Below are 21,613 nucleotides of genomic sequence, written 5' to 3' on the forward strand. Positions count from 1 at the left end.
TAAGCCACGCTTGCCGCCAGTGGGGAAACTCCCTGTTACCAGGTACCTGAGAGTGGGGTCAGGTCTGGTCCCTCCGACCCCTGCGATCGGGACACTGATGCAGAACCAGAGAACTGAGCGCTGGGGCAGTGCCCGCGAGGCAGGGAGAGTGCGGCCGGGAGTTCTTGTCGGGTCTGCCCGTCCTGGCCGTGCGACCCCGTGGAATCCATGTGTCCTTACAGTGGGGATAATGATCCCTGCCCTGCCTGTCCTCATGGGGTTATTGTGACGGCAACATAACACACGTAAAGGTGATATGAAGGCTGTTACTTCATACACAACATTCAGGCCTATGATGGAGGTTAAATTAAATGAGAATATACATAAACACACACACAGCTGTGTTCCAGTAAATGTGTAACAACTGGCTTCCTAGAGAGGAAAATGCCTGGATTTTTAGCATCTGCCAAGCTGACCTCCGCCGGCTGCTGCCGCCCCGGGCCCGTTCAGTAGCCAGAGGTCCTCAGTGGAGCAGCGGAAGCCACGCTGTCTGCTGAGTCACAGCCCCAGGACGGTGCAGATTCTCACACTCCCCGGGGAGTCTGGCGCCCCAGCCTGAGTGGGAGCCCCAGTGCCGGGCTGCACAGTCCCCTGCTTTTGTCTGTGTCCCCAGTTCCAGAACGGGGCCTGACTCTCTCCAAGTGAAATGACAGCAGCTCATTATCTGCAGCTACGAAGATCCAGAAAGAGGTCAGGCCTGCAGAGATGTGTGAGGAGAGGGGGGCCCTTGCCTTCTGCCGTTCGCAGAAGGTGCCTACCTTCCCACCACCCATCCTGGGTTTGCTGATTCCCTTCTCGGTCCCAGTGAGTCCCCTGGCACCCGCTCAGCCCACTTCTTTGAGTCATTCCCCAGACCTTCGGGTCCCTGGGCCCTTTCCTTCTCCCTGTGCTGAGAGCCCCTTAGTCCGGATGTGCCACCGCAGACGAGGCGCAGAGGGGGTGCCTCCTGCCTCTGCCTTCTCTGTCTGGTGGCTCTGCCCCTAGGACAGTGCACGTCCAGGGCAGGCCCCTGGTAATGGCTCTTTGAATTAAAAAAAAAAAATTAATGGGTCAGGACTGCAGGAAGGGAGGAGCGGAAGGCATTACAGGTGAATTAATTACTCCAGGAAAGACCTGAAGTAATAGGGGCTTCCTTGGCTTGAGTACAATAGCAAAGGAAATTTGATTTTTAAGCCAAAAATGCTGACATCTTCATCCATCACTGAGCATGTTCCACCCATTTTTATGGTCTCCTGCTGAACCCTGCATGCCAACATAAACTACCAACTCCCTAGTGCTACTCAAGGAATGCTGGGGAAAACGGAGGTGGGTTGCTCTGAGAATGGAATGAGCATGTCCAAATCACCTGTTTCAGGTACCAGTACAAGGACCAAAACTTTCTCAACCCAAATGGAATAATAGGCTACTAAGTCTAACACTGGTCCTTAACGGGAGACAGCCTATCTGTAACCAGGGTCACTGTAGAAAAACCCAGCCTTAGAAGCTGTAATACATGGTCCTAGTGGCTAAAAATTCTTGAACTGAAAATTAAATGTTCTTCTTATATACTCAGAATAAATGTGACTTCAATATAAAGAAACAGAGAGAGGATTAGGATTAAGCGCCTAATACTGTAAGAAGTCAGTGTGCTCAGCACAGAAGTACTAATTCGTACCCAACAGACACGCTCAGAGCCCTAGCAAGTGTGCCCGAGGACACACTGTGTAGGAGCGTCAGGGTCCAAACCACCACTGGGTCTCCCCAGCTGCAGCTTCAGGATTTAGCTCCTGCTATCACTTTCCTGTAGGTCCTGCCACAAGAATCCCAGGAAGAGAGTCATCGAGACCGCAAAGGGAAGCAAGGCCTCGTCCGTTTCCTTCCTTCTAGTGACCCCTCATGGAAACAAAGCGCGAGGAGGCAGAGAAGGGCGGAGCGGTGTTTCAGGCAGGGAGGAGTGACTGGTCACTGGAGAGAAATTCTTAAGTTGATAGCTATTTGATCTTTAGGTCTATGGGATTGACACCCAGAAAGATGAGAGGCTAGAAACGGTTGTTGTAATTAAAATGGAAGGTCCCACCCTGGCTGGTGTGGCTCAGCAGACTGGGTGCTGGCCCGCAGACAGAAAGGCCGGCGCTCACAGAACAGCCTCGGGGCAGGACCTGTGTGTGCTCAAGCTAGAGTCTACATCCTTAGGGCAGGGACAGTTTATTATCGAGGTTTGCACCCTAAGCCCCTACCAGAACCTGACCTACGGGAAATGAACATCCATGAATTACCCAAGAAGCTGCCTCAACGGGGAGGGGAGCTTTTTGTGGAGTGGGGGAGGGGACCCCGGAGCTGCACGCCCAGGCGGCGTCCAGACCTCCTGGCTAACTAACAGTGTTGCAGAAAGCAGAGCTGGAAGCTGGGGCCCCCGCTTCTTTACGGCAGGGCTTCTCGGAGACTTTCATCATCTCACCTCCATGGAGGCTCTTCGTGAAGGGACAGGCACATTTTGCTCCCCACACTTGTTTGGCCATAGAGTCCGCCTCCGGTAGAACTTCTACTAACGCCCTCTGGGTACGCCGCACCACATCCCAACCTGCCCTTCATTACACTCAATTCCGCAAACATCGGCCACCACCTCCTTGCTATGCCCCCGTAATGTCCTAGGTCAGGGGCCCCCAGCTTCCAGGCCTCGGACCTGTGCTGGTCTGGGCCTGTTAGGATCTGAGCCTCACAAGCAGGAGGTGAGGTTGAACGTAAAGTACTTGAATCATCCTGGAAACACACCCCCCATCCTGGTCTGTGGAAAAATTGTCTTCCACTGAACCAGTCCCTGGCGCCAGAAAGGCTGGGGACGGCTGTTCTGGGTGCAGGAACTCTTGGCCTCCCGTGGAAGGTCAGAGAAGGCAGAATCAGAGGGGCCAAAAAGCAAACCAGGAGGAAGGTCGGCACCTGAGAAATACACTGAGGGAGACGGGAGTGGAGTGGGGGGCTGTACAAAGGGGGGAGGCAGCACACCAGGCTTAGGGGCAGATGAGGGATGTGGGAGGAGCCTCATGGAAAGCAAGGACGCAGACATGGGGAGGGCGGGGCCTCGGCCTGGGGAGGCTGGCGGGTGTCATGGGGAGAACACCCAGGAAGGTGGCTTGGGGTCACATTAGGAATGTCACAAAAACAGTCTGTATTTCATGGAGAACTCCAAAAGGTCCTTAAGCAGAGTGGTGACAGGAGTAACGACAGCCACGTTTTGGAGCACAGAGGCTTCTTAAGGCTGACCCTCACGTGATCTCTTGGTCCACAGACAGCTAAGGACACAAGTGACTTGGACACAGTGTGACACACAGTGAAAGCACATTGAGTTTAAGGGGATGTCAGTCCACCATCTTAAAAACAACGGTGGAAATGTTTTCCAAAGCTGCTCAGTAATTATCAGAGAATACCGTGGGTTAGGTCATGGAAAACGTGATGGGTGAACTCTGCTGAGTCGTCTGTTGCTCTGTAACAAATTGCTACGGTGAACTTGGCGACTTGAAGCACACATCTGCTATGTCAGTCTTCGTGAGATGGGTGTCCAGGGACAGCCAAGACCTCGACTTCGGGGTCTGAGTCTCACCACAATGGAATCGAGGAGCTGGCCCAGGGCGGGGTCTCATCCGAAGGCTCAACTGAGGGAGGATCTGCTTCCAAATCATGTGTTCTTGTCAGAACCCAGTTTCTTGAGGGCTGTGGGACTGAGGGACTTCCTCAGGTCCTTCCTTCCTCCCCTCTTTCTGGGCTTTGCTGATCGTTGGCCCAAGGCCACCCTCAACTTCCCGACCACACTGACCTCTGTGACGGGGGCCTGTAAGCCAGAGGGTCTGCTGGCACAACAGAAGCCACTGTCCTCAGTAATCTGATCACAGAAGGGATACCCCATCAACGTTGCTAGTATTTAACTGGTGAGAAACACACTGTTCAAAGGAAGGAGATTACAAAATGCCAAGAACACCAGCAGGCGGGTATCACTGGGGCCCGTGGAGGAGTCAGCCTGACTTGTCTGTAGTTCACTGGGTCCCTAACACAAACCTGTGAGAAACTCATAACCTTTTAATAATTATATCCCAAATGACCCTACAGAAGTGGAGATCAGTGAGGAAGCAGTCCATTTTGGTGGAATGTCACTGTCCAGGACACATGACCCCGTGTCAATCACTGACCCCATCACATTGGGGTTCTATTGTGTAAGAAGAACCGGGAAGAGAAAGTGGGCCCCTCACCTCTCAGTGGGCCCCTCTCCCTGCCACCTTGTCCCTGAGCCCAGGACTAAGCTCAGCCAGTCTGCATTCACGCGGGTCCTCGGACTCGTGCATGCTCTGGGGAAGGAAAGACACTCTTTTGTTCTGTGCGGATGAAACAGGATACTCTCCCTTGCGTCTGGTCATAGCCTGTCCTAGGGTTGCGTCTTCCACATAAAGCATGTGCCAGCTACATTCCTGAAGACGAGAGACCAAACGCTGTCAGAGTGATTTGTTATTCTTGTGGTTCTCAAAGGAAGAAAGGAGAGAGAAGGGAGGGTTTATCTGGTTGTGCGTACCAGCGAGAGGACGACAGTGCGATCAGCCAGGCTGGGACAGCTAATGAAATACAGTGTCTTTGATCCGCAGGTCACCAGTGTATTTAGGATTGCCCTCTGAGACATTCTTTTGAAATACGTCTTTTTGGAATTCTTCCAGAAAAGCTTAAGACCCTGGGTTATCTCTTTTCTTTTCTTTTTTCTTTGTTGTAGTGGTCTGGATTTTTGATTTATTGTTCCCTGTGAAGTTGTGGGTGAAATTTCACCTTTGTTTTTTCAAAAACCATCCAGGCACACAAAAGCGCTGTCCCCGAAAGTGGCAGTTTGGGGATCCAGCCAAGATGTGACTACGGGGATTCCTATTACAGCCTCGAGGGAAACCACCCCCCCAGCCGGAGCTGTGGAACACAGGGTCTCGAGGCCTTGCTGTTCGACTTGGCCATCAGACTTCAACAGGGACATTTTCCATCAAACTACGGAGCCCAGAGGAAATGCCACAGGATATTAAACATGTCAACACCACGATTTTCAAGAAGAAATGTGAGAAGCTGCCTTTGGTCACCGAGAGGGCCACACTCTATCAATGACTCAGTGCTGGCCCAGTTCCCGTGGGTTCGTGCCCCACGGTTTGTCCAGACAGCGGCGTGGAAAGGCATGGGATCTCAACTGTGTTAGACACAAGAGGTAAAGATTGGAGCAGGATGTCAAGCCATCTGAATTTTTGTCTTAGAGCTGTAACAGGCTATGGTTTGTTTAAGGAGGTGTTGGGTAAAGAGGAAGGTGGATGGAGAGTTAAAGTTACACGGGTTAAGTTTGGGTTTGCGATGCAAAGTTTCACCTCGAAAAGCAGCACACTTTCTCAAAAGTCAGTATGGCAATATGCAAGGAAAATCACGTGAAGAGTCAGATCTCCTCCAGAAGGAGAGGCCCGAGAGGCAGAAAAGTGAGAAAAGCCAGACAAGGGAAGACACTCAGGTTCACGTTAAAGTGGCTGCAGCACTGTTCCTAATGCTTTCAAGTTCCTTTTTTTCTTTAACTACAAAATCTAACACACATTCAGAAAGACGTGCAGAACGAAAGTGTAAAGCTTGATGATTTGATAGAAGAACAGTGTTGAGCACGACCAAGTTAACCGACGGCACTGGCCCGCCTGGAAGCTCAGATGCAGCTCCTGGCCATCACCCCGGGTGTCCACAGAGCAGGCCCCGTCCCAGTTTTGGTGGCAGTCACTTCCTTGCTTTCCTTCACACCTTCAACACCCAAGCATGCTTCACAAAGAAATACGGTTTAATTTCGTTTGCTTGTTGAACTTTGTATCATACGGAAACATGCACACTCCTGTTTTCACGTTTGTGAGTCACTCCCGTTGCAGCTGTGGCGTGGCTGCAGGAAACCCACTCTCCTTGTTGCGTACTCCTCCCCTGCACAGCTGTCCCGCCACACACGGATCCCTTTTGCTGTTGGCAGGCATTTGCAGCGACCCCCCTGGAGGCTGTTAGGGATGCTGCTGCTCTCGACATTCTTGCGTGAGGGTTGTGGTGCAAGCACGCCTGCCTTTGTGCTTATGTGCGCGCACCTAGGGGTGAAACGGTTGGGTCAGAGGGTGGTTCTTCAGGATGTGTATGTCGACTTATATTCCTATCAGCAATGTTGTTATTTATATCAGTGAATATTTTTATTTATAGATTTTAGGGAGAGAACAGAAGAGAGAGATTGATTTGTCGTCCCAATCTTTATGCATTCATTGGTTGATTCCCATACATGCCCTGACCGGGAATCAGACCCACAACCTGGGTGTATTGGGACGATGCTGTAGCCAACCGAGCTGTCCAGCCGGGGCCTGCCAGCAGGGTTTCCGAGTTGCTGTTGCTCCGCATCCTCGCCGACACAGGGCGGGCACGGTCGCTTCAGCACCAGCCAGTCCACTGAGTGTGTGGTCGCCTCCTTGTGCCGTACATCTGCATTTCTCTGACGACTGAGTCTGAGCCTATTTTGTAGTTTTATTGGCCGTTTGACCATCTCCTTTTGGGACATGCCCAGTTTATTAGTTGGCGTGTTTCTTTTCTTATTGGTTCACAGTTTTAATTTATTTTATAAATATTCTGAATATACACGTTTTCTGGTCAAATGTATCGCTAATATCCACTCCTTTCTTTTAGCTCTCTTTCTCCTTGTCATGTCTTTTGATGAACAGAAGCTTCTGATTTTCAGGAGGCCCAACACTACAAAATTTTTCCTGTGGGGTTAGTGCTCTGGTGTCCCACTCAGGAAATCTTTACCTCCCCCAGTGACATAAAGCTGTTCTTGTTTATTATCTCCCACAAGTTTCACCGTTTCACACTTGAACCTGCAATTCACTTAGAATGGATTTTTATGTATGGCATGAAATAAGGGGTCAAGGGTCAGGTGTTTTCATGTGCGTATCTAAAGAACTCAGCACCACTTGTTGAAAAGGTCATCCTCTCTCCACTGTTCGGCAATGTCACCTCTGTCACAAGTCAGTGTCTGCATGTATTTTTGGATTCTATATTGTTTCCTTGCTCTACGTATCTGTCCTTGCACCAATATCTCACTCTTAGTTACTGTTGCTTTGTAAACCTTGATACCCGGTAGTGTAAGTCTGCAGATCTGTTCAAGACGGTCTGGCACTCTCAGAATTTGAATTTTCACATGCACTTTAGAATCTGATGTTTGATTTCCAAAAAAACATCTACTAGAATTTTGATTGAGTATATTGAGTTTGTAGATCAATTCGGGGAGAAACAGCACCTTTACTATACTGAATTTTGAAATTCATGAGTATAGTTTATCCTACTTATTATTTACTTAGGCCTCCTTTAATTTTCCTGGAAATGTGTTAGTTTTCTGTTGAGGTATCTGCCATCTTTCAAACATTATTTCCTAAGTATCTAAATCTTTATGTTATTATAAATGGCATCATTAATTTTTTTCCTTTTCAAAATCCCTGCAGGTTTGTGCAAGTTGATTTTTTTAATCTATATAGAAATTCTGAAATGAAAAATCAATAATTTTCATCAATTCTGAAGAATTTGCAGCTGTTCACTCTTCAAATGTCTCTTCCCCACTCTCTTTAATATTGTTCTGAAACTTTGATTACACACATTTTTCTGGAAATCTAGTCTCCATTTCTCCTAACTTCTCTTCCATTTTTCTCCCGTTCCGATATGAATGTGCTACTGTCTCCAGAGCTATCCTTCCCTCCACTAATTCTCCCTTCAGCTCTGATCTGCTGTTGAACCCAGTGGTTCTTGAAAGAGGGCAATGCCTCCCCCACCCCCTCCCGGCTGCCACCCACCGCAGAAGACACTCACCGGCATCCGGAGACTGCCACAGCTGGGAGGGGCATGCTCCTGGTATCTACTGGGTAGGGGCCAGAGAGGTTAGCAAACATTTTTTTAAGTGCTTTTTCTACATTTTGTGTGATTCCAACATCTGTGGCTAATTTTTTTGTATTTAATTTCAACATCTGTGGCTAATTTTGTACAAACGCCAACATCTGTGGCCCGCGTCAATCTTATCCTGTTGTTTCAACTGATGGTGCCCTATCTACTGATATGTTTCTGGTTTCTCATTGTGAACTGATGTTCCTTGGAATCGTGTGGGAAGAACGCGGTGAGGTCTGCATTCAATGGCTGGTGGTGCGTCGGTCTGGTGGTGCCAGATATCAATTTTTGGCTTTAGGCCTCTCAGGGAGCATGAAATCCAAAAAAAGAGCAGACTTACAGTTAGGAATCATCAGAGAAGAAATTTTTCTTTATTTCTTTTTCCTTATAATCCAGAGCCAAGCCTGAGATAGACTCTGCGGAGGGGAGGGGGGAGGGTTGACTCTATTTTTCCACTTTTCAAGCAAGGTGATCCTGGCGACAGAGGATCTCCCTACCTACCGCCCAGCTGGACCCGGGCCGCGTTCCTGGTCCCCGGGCGTGCTCGGCCCCTCAACACCGGAGTTTCCACCCCAGAATTCCTAGTCACTTTCAGGGCACACCCCGCCCCCCTTCGCACTCCTTACTTCTCTTGAATCATGCTGACTGCCACCCAGAATCTCCCTATTTTCTTACAAATTCATGCATCCACTTAAAAGGATTTTTTTTAAGTTTTACCCAGTATGTTTAGATGTTCTAAATGTGGGTCTCACTGGGTGTCTAGTCAGCCAAGTTGCTGGTGATTGAAATTCATATAGATTTTATCGTATTTTACTCCAAATGTACATTATTTAATCACTATAGTAATTAATACTACTACATAATTATTAATGCTAATATACTAGATAATTGTTCGACAAAAGTAACAATACTTTTGAGAGAGACCTTTAGCATTCAGTGCATTGTTTTCAGTAACCCTGTCAGCCTATGACAAAGTGACACGGAAATTATGTCCCCAAACATGGATAAGTACCAGGGTCACCTATGGATCTTTAAAAACACTTCTGCTCAGGCATAGAGGATTTGAATTTCCAGGGTTTAAAACAAGTTTTGTTTGTTTGGTTTGGTTTGGTTTGGTTTGTTTCGGTAAAATTCTTTAGATGGTTCTGACTCACAGCCGTAATTAGAAACCCACCAGACCCTCCCAAAAATCCACCGGACAACTCGGTGAACACAGCTGGGGCTCAATCCAAGAATTCTGGCCCCTGTGGCTCATCACTCTCCCCCCAGCCCTCTGAACTAATGCTGAAACCCACCGAGGTATAGACACTGGCCACAGACAGAGGGAAGTCGAAAAGTCAGTTTTATTGTTTTGATGTGGTACTTCTCCCGAAGCATAGCTCTTGGATTAATCCATAATGGGAGATTTTGGCCTCAACCCAGAATCCCTGCCCCGTCAGGGAGCAGAGAAGGGGCGTCTCTTGGACGGGCCTGGCTTTAACCCCAGCATGCTGACATGGAGAGCAGGGGTGGGAAGACAGTGCAGCCTCCCCTTTGGCAGAAAAGTCTTGAGAGAGGCAGGGAGTCGGGCGTGTCTGCTTCCTTAAGTCATTCCTCCTGCATTGGCATGGGTCACCGAGTGGACAGATGCTAAACGGCTGAATTGTCCCTCCTACTCTTCCTTCCTACCATGTGGAATGAACGTTCTCTCTCTTCTAAATGAGGAGTGGGGGAATGAGTGTTCCTCCCAACACCTTCTGTATCTGACACCATTTCCTATTGGTCCCAGCCTGAAAGCCAGGCACAGAGTGAATTTGCCCTGGGACTTTCAGTTTAAAAGGTCCCTCTGTCCCTCCTCCAGCACCCCTTGCTCTCAGGACCGGAGAGACACATTCACCTAGAGCCTGTACCAGCCTCACCTTGTAGACCATGCTCAGGCACCTGGGACCCCCGAGTGCACAAAGCCTGCACCGTGGCCCGTGTGGGCCTCTTCCCCAGGCGCATGCTCCTGGGGGTGGAGAGGACCCTGGTCTGCGTCCTCCTAGGCCAGAGGGGCAGCTGTCGGGGGTGGCAGGGCAGACCTGGCACTTGGCGTGCACACGCAGCCCCTGCGGAGCAGCTGCGGGACGGAGGGAGGCCGGACCCCCTCGCACCGCCCTCTTCCAGTCGGGAACTCTGAGGTTCTGAGGATCCCAAATTAAAACACGGCCTTCCAGGCCCGTAGAAAGGAATACTTTCAAGATCAAAGAGTAAAACAAATCTTATTGAGTAGTGTTTCTCTTGCTTTGTAACTCTCAGTATTTAGCTATATGGTACCTGGGCCGCCATGCGTTCCCCAGCTCCGAGCCCCACCAGGTTGAAGACAGACCCACATCCATGAGCTTAATTAGAAAGCTTAATTAGCTTTTTTTTCTTCAGAAACCTCTCATTCTCAGACATATATATCATAGTCCCGAAGGATATGCAGAAACACGTTAATGGGGTTATCATCTATAGGGGTGGGATTTGGGTGCTTTACTTTTTTTCTTCTTATTTGTATTTTCTGCCTTCCTGACAAAGAACACGGATGGAGCACTTGCACAACCGAAGGGAGAAGGTGCTGAGCACACCTACCTGCAACAATACCCTGCGTCCTGCTGCTGCTTCCGGTCGGGGACTCTCCTTACTGTGCAGAGCCACCCTCGCTCTGTTGCTGATACCTGCATTTTTTTGTGAAAAAGGACTGTTGAGGTATAAGCAGAGTGTTTTTTTTTTTTTTTTTTGGCCAGCCAGCTGTAAAAATACCAAGACGGCTTTTATCAGCTCTGGCACCAGACATCCTACAGGGCAAACTGACTTCAGCGAGGAAAGGGACGAAGGGCGCGCCGAACCTGGAAAAGGTCTGCAGTGTTGTTTCTCAAACCACGGGGTCATGACCCCATGGGGATTAGGGAAACTGGAGCCACGGTGCTGGGTGCCCCCGCCCAGGGACTGCACCGGTCCCGAGACCCAAGACACCGTCCACAATGCCCCTTTCTCGTGATCATAACAAAGACTAATTGTGCACAGTTGCTCGCAAAATACTTCACACGCATCATTCGATATGACCCCCACCACAACGCTGTCTGGTCTAGAGGGCGGCTGTTTGCACTTCACTGTTGAGGACACCCAGGCCCCCAGGAGCTCACGGGGCTCAGGTGTGGTCATGGCTAAGAAGTGGGACTTAAATCCGGGTCTGCTGACCCGAGTTCGCTCTAGTCAATCAAGTCCCATTTCATCCTTTTCCCACCCCTTCTTCCTTATCATCCTTTCTCCTTCCTTTTCCTAGCACTAAGCTGAGAAATTCTGGCAATGGGAAGTTGTTCCTTCTCCTTCACTTCATAAAAACCCATCACATTCTTTCCCTCACCCCTTCCCCGATCTGCATCGGCAGCCCAGAAACGGGGACTGGACGCAGCGGAGTGAACACACTGAGAACCACAACGTGGGTATGTGGCCCAGCAGCACCAGTGCCGTCAGCTCCCGGCCGGGGAACGGGACAGGTGGCGTCGATGCTTTTTATCCGGTGGTTTCTAAGACACTCTTACTTATATTTTTGTTCAACCCTTTTATTCCCAAAGCCTGCTACGTGCACCGTCCCCACTGATCCTGTTGTATCATCACACGGACCCCTGACGGGCCGCAGCGGAGCGAAGGGTGTCCTCAAGTCCTGCAGCAGCAGTCCCCAGGGAACACGTCTGTGCCCATGAACGGCACTGTGTAATGACGTCTGCATGCCTACAGATGCCGGTGTTCATCCGAGCCCTCGGTCTGGAAAAAGTTAGCAATGCACGGGGTAGCTCCCGAACAACATGAACTGCCTTCCCCGCCCACCCCACACCCCTTTCTGGCAACACCACCACAAAAGATTAAAAAATGGCCGGTACTCACGGGTCAGAAGACACCCTTTAACGCAGCCTTCTGCCTCCCAGTCCTTGGCAGGAGTCCCTCTCATAGATCACAGTGTTGTCACAGGGCCAGAGATGGTGTGGCTGACGCACGGGTTACTGCCATTTATAAGAAGTCAGAATAATAAAAAGGAGGGCTGACCTGACATCACTGGCAAGGGACAAATTTTAGTGTTGTGCTAAGCGAACTAATTACAACCGGCTCTGAATGATGTGGGAGGGGCGAAGACCTTGCTGAACACAGCCAAGCCCAAGGAAGAAAAGGGCCGTGTAGAAAAGCCCAACCTCTCTAATGAGAGTTCGTGAATCTCCTCCAAACTGGCATTAATTTGTCATTGATCCTAAAGGAAAACAAAATCTGCCCAAACTCTTTATTAACCAGGGTGAAAGAGAAGGTGTTTTATGATAAAAAAAACCCAAAAAACAAAAAACAAGCACACACACTCCACCCATGAGCACACACAAAACTGGTTTCTAAACTGGCTTTCGCTGCAAGCTCCGTCTCGAGAGCAAAAGGCACCTCTTTGTCTGGTAAGCTGCTGCAATTGAAAAAACTAAGGAAAGAAAAAAATTTTCAAGATAAGCTCAGTTTTACAGTCCACTTGGTGAAAACCTAATGCAGCTACAATTATTCATCGGCCTTGGCCTGTGAAAGACTCTACAAGGGTTAAAAGCAAGCCAGCACTACCTTTAGCTCATAAGGGATTACGCTTTTATTAGTATAGTCTTGGGATTAGTGGAAATGTCTGTCTAATGAATGCAGCTACTATATTTGAGCACATGGCTGAATAAGCTACTTGTTGATTGAAACCTATCTATTTATAAGCACTTCTGCGCGTTGTGAAAAATCCATCTGTATCACCACAGCATGGCGCCCGCCATCGAATAAAGGCCCTTTGCCGTTTCGGCGTCCAGGCCATGGAGCGCACCGGCCGGGGGGGAAGTGCGCGGCATCCCCTCCGCAGGTTTTATTCCTCGCTCTGGGCCAGTAAAGCAGAGTTACCTTATCTAAACAGTGGTTTAGATCGATGTGGATGCTATAAAAACAGAAATGGAAAAAAGAATACTTTCATTCAGGCGCGCCCAGGGTTTTAACGGGGATTTTCCCAAATCGCGGACTTACCGTGATTTGGGAAAACGGTCAGGAGCTGCCCAAACCAGGCGAGCTCTGCCCGCGTCCCTGTCGCTGCGGGCAGTCTGGGAAGGAGGCGGGTCTGCTGCGCTCACCGGTACCGCGTCCTCTTCACGTTTCTGTGCATGCACAGCACACTGGTAGCTGTCCAACAGAAACAAGACCAGCTCGAAGAGAAGAGCCTTCGTACGCAATTCAGTAAGTCAGTGCTTCCAATGTTCCCGCTCCTGCTCCCACCTGAGCCTCCGTCTGAGGGAAGGCCAAGCTCTCCGCCCCGAAACGAGGACCCCCCCACCCCCGCCGTCGCTCTGGGGTCCTACAGCTCTGATCCCCACCACGTGACTCACCGCCCCGACACACACCCCATGCTTCCCAGACTCAGCACTGGCTCTTGAAGCTTCCTGCGTTTTGAGTTTGGGTCTGGAGAAGACATTCCTTATTCCATTAGGATTTATTTCTAACTCCTCTGTAGTTAGGGGCTCCATTGACTATGCCACTTCTTCGGAAAAGACTAACAAGGAACTTATTTTTTTTAAAAAGACTAAATAATCTTAACTGAGACCTCCGCAGACTCTCTCTCCTTGAAGAACCTTATCAGCGACGACAGGCACGTTGTCCAGGTGTCCCAACGCGGAAAGACCACTGACCAGCTGAGCACTGGATGCTTTTTCTGGCCCCAGCAGAGCCAGGAACAACGCGGGCATTAGGCGCCTTTGAACTCTGGCTGTTTCTCTTTCCAGAGTTTGCGACCTTTAGTTTCCTGGTGATGCACAGACCTACCTATTGTGTCATGACAACTGAGAAAATGGTACCTGTTAGCATTACTGTTCACGCTAGGAATGTGGCAAAGATGAGAGGATCACATCTATAGATTTTTAGTTGACAAAGCAAAAAAGTAATTCTGAAAACAAACATTAACACTAGAAAATAAAAGCTGAAATTTAGAAAAGATAAGGCATTTGGAAATAGCAAATATTCAAATCATACAATAGCATTATGAAGCAGCAGAGAACTTACAGTAAATGAACATAGCTGTTTAAACAGATACTGAGTTACTGGCTCTAAAGCTGGGTCAAAGTCTGTACGAGATCCTCAGAACTTGATGCAAGGCCCTGTTGTCACCACGTTCATTTCACAGATGAAGGAATCCAGTACCTGAGTGTTAAGTCTTGGGAGGCGGGAGATAGAGATGAGGTTTTGATAAAACCCAAGCCTCTCCTACTTTGCCATAGTGCCTCCCCACATGTTTTCTTCAGTTTGGTTAAGCATTCACATAAGATCATTAAACACAGCTAACAGGTCTATGACTTAAAGAGAAGACATCTATTAAATCTCTCCTTTGTGAGGTCAGGAGGAAAGAGGGCATACGCAGCATCCTAGAGACTTTGGTCCAGCACAGAGTCGGAGAGCAGGACGGGAAGGGGACAGCCCTTTAACCCTCTTGTCACTTGGTTTGGGGCGGTGCACACTCACTGGTGCCCTTCCACCTCGCACCCGAAGGGGGATAAGCTGAGAACTACACACTTCTGAAACTGGTTAGCTCTTCGTCAGTCGTTTGTTTCCTGCAACCTTTGCACTGTTTCAGTATTTACCTGTTTCCTGTTGAGGCTCACAACTAGGTAGCGACAGAGTTAATCTGAAAACCTCCCTCCCCTCCCTCCTCCAGCCATTTACCCACCTATTCCCCAATGGCTTCCATAAACGATTCCAGTGAACATTTACTGATAACTCACATTGCCACCTCATTTTCTTGGTCTTTCCCATAGTTGTTGTGTCTCATGTAAGAAAAACTGCTTTGGGGCATACATCAACTTTTTTTTAGGCCAGTATGAGACGAGCAAATGACTGAGGAATGAGAGCATTGGTAAGCATTCGTAACCATAATCTGCTGATGAAAGTTTTTAAAGACTGCTTTTCTAATGTTTACAATATTTCTACTTATGGAGTACAGTTATGGATTAAATCCCAAAAGGCAGTTGAAACTTCCAAAGAAGCAAGGAATCAAAATTATAAACATCTTATAAAAAAAAATAACATGGAAAGAAGCAAGGGTCCAATGACTTGTGCATGGAACCCAAAATTCAACAACCCAAGCCAGGACCGAGAATTCCTCACTATGATTTTCTAGTAAGATTATTAAGCTCAGCTGCTGCCTTCAATATTTGTTTCCATAGACATTACTAAGAAAGCATTTCACTTTGGCATTTTGTAACATGGCACCATTTGTAGCTGTCTTCACTCACAACAACCTTACCGAATAACCCTCTCCAGGGCTGGCGGGACACACGGTGAGGCTCAGCCTGGGCACTGGTGGCTGATGGCTGAAACCAAAGTGGGGTCATTTTTTTCTCGCATTTTCTTGACTTAGAAGTTAAACCATGCCCACATTTCTAATTCAGCCAAGCTAGTATCTTTCTGACACAGATATAAAATCTCAAGGAGTGTAAAGGTTTCCATCACCAAATATACTCTTTTATCACTTTTGGATAATAAAGCAGACAATCTAATGATTCCACAATCTTGTAGTATGTGATTTTTTTTCCCCTGGTTTGAACCAAGTTTTTCCAAAGAATGATGTAATTCATTTTAAGCTGAGAGAGAATAAACTCTACGTTAAAAAGGAAACTACAACTTTTTTTTCCTTTTTGCTGAATTACATCAAAAGTAATAAAAATACTGAATTCAACTGTAACTAAGCTAAGGAAATAGGGGACTTTTCATTTAATGTACCTCAGGCAACTCAAATATTTGGGGGGAAAAATCACAAAAGCAAGAGTGTTGGTCATAAAAAAGAAATTTATTTTAAAAATCAATACCTCGCCTTTCAGATACACGGGGACAGAGAAACCCCAGAGGCAAAAGCCCTGCCCGGAAGGACTCGGGGCGGTCAGCACCGATTGCAGAGCTGGTTGCTCAGGTCCTGGAGCTCTGCCGCCGCGGCGTCCAGAGCTGCCACGTCATCGGCCAGCTCCCTGGAAACTTCTCCGCCGGCCACATCCGTAAAAAGTTGCTGCAACATAAAGGACAGAGTAGAACTATCAAAACAATGAAAATCTTTTTGAAATGATGTAGAAACAGAGTACAGAATTACAGCTCCCCTTGCATAATAACTCCACAGCGTTGTCACAGCAACGGCGGTGTTTGTTCTGTTGACCGCCTAGCGATGCACCAGGCCCCACAAAGCATGAACGACACGCGCGAACCTGTGAATTCAGACGAGTTCTGCTCTGCGACGTGCTTGCTATGAATATCGATTATGCCATTCATGTCGTAGGATGGGTTCTGGGTGAATGTATATTATTTATCCAAAGCAAACCTACTCATGGTGTATATAAGCAAAAATATATTTCATATTCAAATTCATATAAATCAGATGCTTTATGCTAATTACTTGAAAATTAATTACAGCTTAGGACTCGGGGGCCACAAGGATGATCAAGATTTAGTAAAACCAAAACTAAGGGGCAAAATAAAAGTAACTGAGCCCCCTGCCGTGAAAGGAATTGCTCTGAGAGGCACGCTCCAACCTACCTCCAAGACGCTGCGGCGGCCCCCGGAGCACTGCTCGCTGGGCCCAAGAACTGGGCAACACACTGGCATCCCCGCCCCGGCCACCGCTGCGTGTGTCCACTGAAGGTGTGTGTGTTCGGTGTCAAACCTGAGTCACCCACCTACCTCAACCATTCTTGTCAAATCTATTGACAACCTACTTACTAATTTTTTCTCTAAAGCAGTTTTCACACAATCAAAGTCTTTTTTAAAGAAAACACTGGAGCATTACTCTAAATGAAAAAAATGAGCAATGATATTCATGAAATTCTAAGTCTGTTGTGCTACTTATACTTTTTCCAATACACATTGAAATAAATATATATTAAGATTGTAAGTTTACCCAAGTGCTACCAGGGGCACATGTGTCCCACTTTGGGAAAAGTGATAAACGAAAAAGCAGTGTTTTAATTTAGTTTAGAAAAAGCATGAAGGGCTGGACTGTAGGTGTTAGTTTCTCAAGTCCCAAGTTACCCACACTCAGGGGTCTAGCCACTGAGAAAGTAAGATCCTCACCAGTACAAGTATCTACTTGGGGGCCAACACCTAAAATGTAACGTGGGCCTAAAATCACTGCTGATGGAAAAGGAAATTCAAGAGCAGCTGGCTGGTGCTAAGGGCTGGTTCCATCCGACGGCTGCCCCTCCCGCTCTCACCTTGGCCTTGGACGCCAGGCCCCGGAGGTGGAGCCGCACGGAAGACAGCGCCTGCACAGCTTCCTGGGGACTGGACTTGTTCTCGCTGCATCTCACAGCCACTGGGGGGGGGAAACACAGGGAAGAGCATCTGTACAAATTGCTGATGATAATTCACAGGTAAAAAAAAAAACCCTACAATTTTTTAATTACGATTTTACAGTAACAGGCTTTAGAAATAGTTTCCATAGAAAGTTTTTAATTTGGAAAAAGGATAATTATGTGCCTAATTCTCCCATTTATCTTTCTTTCAGAAGGGTACCTTATTGGTAAAAAGAGAATTTTGAGGAAAATAGGTGAATTTTGGTGAGTTCCAGACCACTGGGAAGAGACCCTACCTCCACCAAACACACACACACACACACACACACACACACTGAAATTACTCAGAACCCGACAAAATCAAACTTAACACAAAGCAGTGGGCCCAACAGATGAGGCCCACCTCAGTGTGGCTTCCCCAGGACCGAGTCCCTAACGGGGACTCCCGATGCTGACGACACTGGCCCAAGGAAGTGACATGGCAGATGCTTACGGTTCAGTTCTCAGTGCAATTTCACACTCAGGGCTCACATCACCAACTGGAAGAACTGATATCAGCAATCGATGTGCCTGCACTTCGGGACGTGACCACAACCTGGCTCTGGCTGCTGAGCCGGGCTTGGCATCGGCAGGGCCTGGGGAGAAGGAAGTCTCTCTTCTCCAACGACTCTGCCCCCAGCATTCTGGTGAGCCCTTCCCCTAAAACTTGAAATTATGAAGGGGGCATAGCTTCCCTGGCAGAAGACCCAGCTATTAACACTTTACAGAAACAAGCAAAGGGCTTTGTAAAAATACAACACCTGGCAGTTCTCCACTGACCTGGTCTTGTTTTTGTCCCTCTGAATGATACTCGCTACAGACAGAACAATACCCACACATTTGAAAACTACACTCAAGACTGTAACAATTAAAGCCTACTTCGCACCCTAGGCCTTGGACCAGGGATAGGAAATAGAGTTCTTTTTGCATGCAAGCTCCAACCAATGGGTGGAGGTTACCTGTGCCTGGCAAAAATAGTTTTATCATTAATTCATAATATCTTCATGGCTGGTGAAAACTAGGCTTGACTTTACTATTTCAAAATAATAATTAGACTTAAGACACTTCTCAGCTAAAGACTGAAAGGATATATGGTAATTGGCGATGTTAAACTCATTTCCAAAGGGTTTAACTCAGAAGTAGTAGGGGTTACGATGGCTGTCCCCTTAGTAAGGAACATTGTACCTACCACGGCTGTGGTAGTTGGGCCAATTGATTCCTAACTTATATCAGAAACAGCTGTGATTCTTTCTTCCTTTCTTAGATTATTTATTTATTTAATTTTAGAGAGAGTGGAAGGGGGGGAGGAAAAGAGGGAGAGAAACATCACCCTGACTGGGGACCGAACCCACAACCCAGGCATGTGCCCTGGCCAGGAATCAAATCGACGACCTTTCAGTTCGCAGGACAATGCCCAGCCACCTGAGCCATCCGGGCCAAGGCTGATTCTCTTTTCAATCCTTTATTTTCATTCTGAGAAAAACAAAAATAGAGCAAGAAGACAAACATACACTCTATTAGTCCCTTCCTCGACCCCATTTTCAAAACGCACTTGAGACGGAGATGCACAGATAGCCAGATAGGTAGACAGACACACAGGGGAGCCCAGGAGAACAGCATTCCCTCCAGGCAGACTGAAGTTCAAATGCAACACTATTCTTTTCAAGGTTCCTGGATGGCAAAGGAGGACCAACCTTCTGCCGGTCCTTCCCCAGAAAACAGAATAGCTGAGACTGTAAGAGGATACCTGCGCTGCAGACAGTACAGGTGGGCACACAATGACACTACTGTCAGAGAAAGGTCCCAAACGCTACATACAGACTGCAGTACCTTATCAAGCTTTCTGGAGCACATGGCTACTCTTAAAAACAGCAATCCAATAGCTAATACATGGTGTGGAGATTTTTTTAATGTTATAGCTCCTTTTCAGCATTGGGTGAGGTGCAGAATGGTGTTGAAGATAAAAAGGAAAGTAACAGACAAACCCGGCTGATTCTTCCACTGACACTGGTGCACAGAGGCAGCAAGGTTAAGGTCACTTTCACAAATCTAAGACATCACTAGAAACTACAGCTGAGCGTCCACTCAAATATGTTTACAGTGTTGCAGAAGCACCAACCCAATGATTCAAGTCAAAGGAGGACTTAAGCAAACACTAGTTTTCCTCCAAGGGCCTCCCTGATAAAAGAAAGCACCAAAAACAGCCTAAGACCAACTCTGAGGGGCCAAGTACAGATTTTTCCCTAGCGCGCTCCTTAACCTGCATGTTTGCATTTGACAGGATTAACGCCGGCGCTTGGTGGTCACGGAAAATACCTTGGCTTTGACTGTTTCTCAGCCAGCTGTTCACAGAAATGTGGAGAGCTGGCAGATTGAAGGAGATAAATTCTTCAGAGCAAATCTCGCTCTGCTATAATTGTGCACGTCAGACATCTGGGCACGGGTTTCCCCAAACACAAGGCCAAAGGCACAGGACTAAACTCCACTGGAGCGCGCCCGCCGTGAGGCCAGCACAGGCCACATCAACTCCAGCCTCTGCCCCCCCTCCACCGTCCTGCACCAGCCTCTCGGCTGCCCCACCCAGCTTCCCCGCACCCAACTCCCATTGCCTGAGCAGAGCGCTGCAGCCTCCTCCGTCAAGGGGTAGATGGCCCAGCCAACTGAACATTCGTATATTTTCCATCAGTGATCTCAAAGGCCATAAATAGAATTATTAACTACTAAACCTATTTCTAACCTGCTTGAATATCATTACTTCTTTAAAAGCAAGTTAAACTTTATCCTTGTTCCTCATTTTTCTCTTTTTAGTTTGAGTCCCTTATCACATAGCTTAGATCTTCCACCTCCCAAGGAACCAGGTGAGGGTAAGAAAGCAAGGGATTAACATTTAAATTAGCGTATTTTTCAGACCATAAGACACACCTAGGTTTTAGAGGAAAATAGGGGAAAAATTTTTGAAGCAAAAAATGTGGTAAAATATTTAATAACATATTTCACCAATGTAAATGTAAACAGAACTCAACAGCAACATTAACCACCATTATTCCTCCTAAATGAGGGGCAGGGGTGCGCCTTATAGTCTGAAACATACGGTATATGGAATTGCAGACCTGCAGAACCTAGGCGGGTATAGTCTCGTTTTCCTGATGAGAGAGCTAAGGCTCAGGGAGGTGACATGACTTCCCCAAAGTCACCTGCACGTAGGTGGCAGAGCAGGTCCTGGAGCGCAGGCCTCCCTGACTCCAGAGCTCTGCCCTTCTCCTTGCCCCCACTGGCCCCTACTTGCTGTCGCTGTCACTTGCAGAACTTAGAGGAGGACTTTACGGTCCTTGTGATCCCGTTTTTCACACGGCGGCTTCATCACTTTGTTTTAACTGCAGTCCCAGGGCACCCCCCCACCCATACGCCAACATAAACACAAACGTGCATCACTGAGTTTATCTGGTATATTTTTCATTAATGCAAATAATTAAAGTAGCCTTTACCTGGAATATATTTACCCCACAGACACACAACTTTATGAATAAGGTTACCTACCCCTCCCTCAAATATCACCCACTACATTTCTCAAAGATATTTGATTATATTGTTATTTCTCTTATATATGCCATGCTCTTTGTATATTGCTATGCATTCCAGATATGTATATATTTTATGAATACACATTTTCATCTATAAAGAATATGAGTCAGGAAAATGTAACCGATATCATTAATACTATGTAATCAATGCAAACAGACTGCGTGACACAGAGATTAAATACAGGTGTAAACACATTTCATATCTCTAAATAATTTCATATTTCATTTCTACTTCCTGTCACTTCTTCAGTGTTTAAACCTCTATCCTAGTTCTTCCTTATTGTCTGAAAGTGCCTGCTGCACAGTTGTTGTTCTGTAAAGATTTGCTGAATTAAATACAACAATTTCAATGTAGTGAAATTTTACTTTTGACTAATACTTTCCCTTATCAGTAAAAATACACTAAAATAGCAAATGTTGCATTAAGTACCATGTGCAAGTCCTAAGGCTCTCTGAACCACTTCCTTAAATGACGTAATGTCTTTCTCCCAACCACTGGACTGCGTGTCACACTTGTACGCCTTACAGAGATACTGGAACGCCTGAGGAAAGAAAAAGAACAGCATTCAGAACAACAAGTGGAAATCACGTTTCAGCTCTGTTTCCTGGAAGTCATATGGAACCAATTGCAACTTGAAAACCAGCATCTGTGTGATACAGCCCAGTGTCTCTCGTTCTCCTCAAAGAAGGGGTAGAAGTGAGCATTCGATG

General features: G+C 47.4%; 1 protein-coding gene across 2 annotated transcripts in view; it reads right to left on the reverse strand.

Moving 5' to 3' along the window:
• Positions 1–15,779: 15,779 nt before the first annotated feature.
• TTC27 (tetratricopeptide repeat domain 27) overlaps positions 15,780–21,613 on the reverse strand; it is a 138,674-nt gene continuing 132,840 nt past the window's right edge. For both annotated transcript variants that reach the window (XM_045828816.1, XM_045828815.1), the window contains exons 18-20: positions 21,333–21,444; positions 17,202–17,302; positions 15,780–16,006 (exon numbers count right to left, since the gene is read on the reverse strand). In XM_045828816.1, coding sequence (XP_045684772.1) covers positions 15,884–16,006; positions 17,202–17,302; positions 21,333–21,444 — 336 coding nt within the window. In that variant the 3' untranslated portion in view covers positions 15,780–15,883. The remainder of the gene's footprint in view (positions 16,007–17,201; positions 17,303–21,332; positions 21,445–21,613) is intronic.

This window comes from Phyllostomus hastatus, unplaced genomic scaffold (genome assembly GCF_019186645.2).
Source record: "Phyllostomus hastatus isolate PE091 unplaced genomic scaffold, TTU_PhHast_1.1 phas_scaffold_78, whole genome shotgun sequence".
NCBI lineage: Eukaryota > Metazoa > Chordata > Mammalia > Chiroptera > Phyllostomidae > Phyllostomus > Phyllostomus hastatus.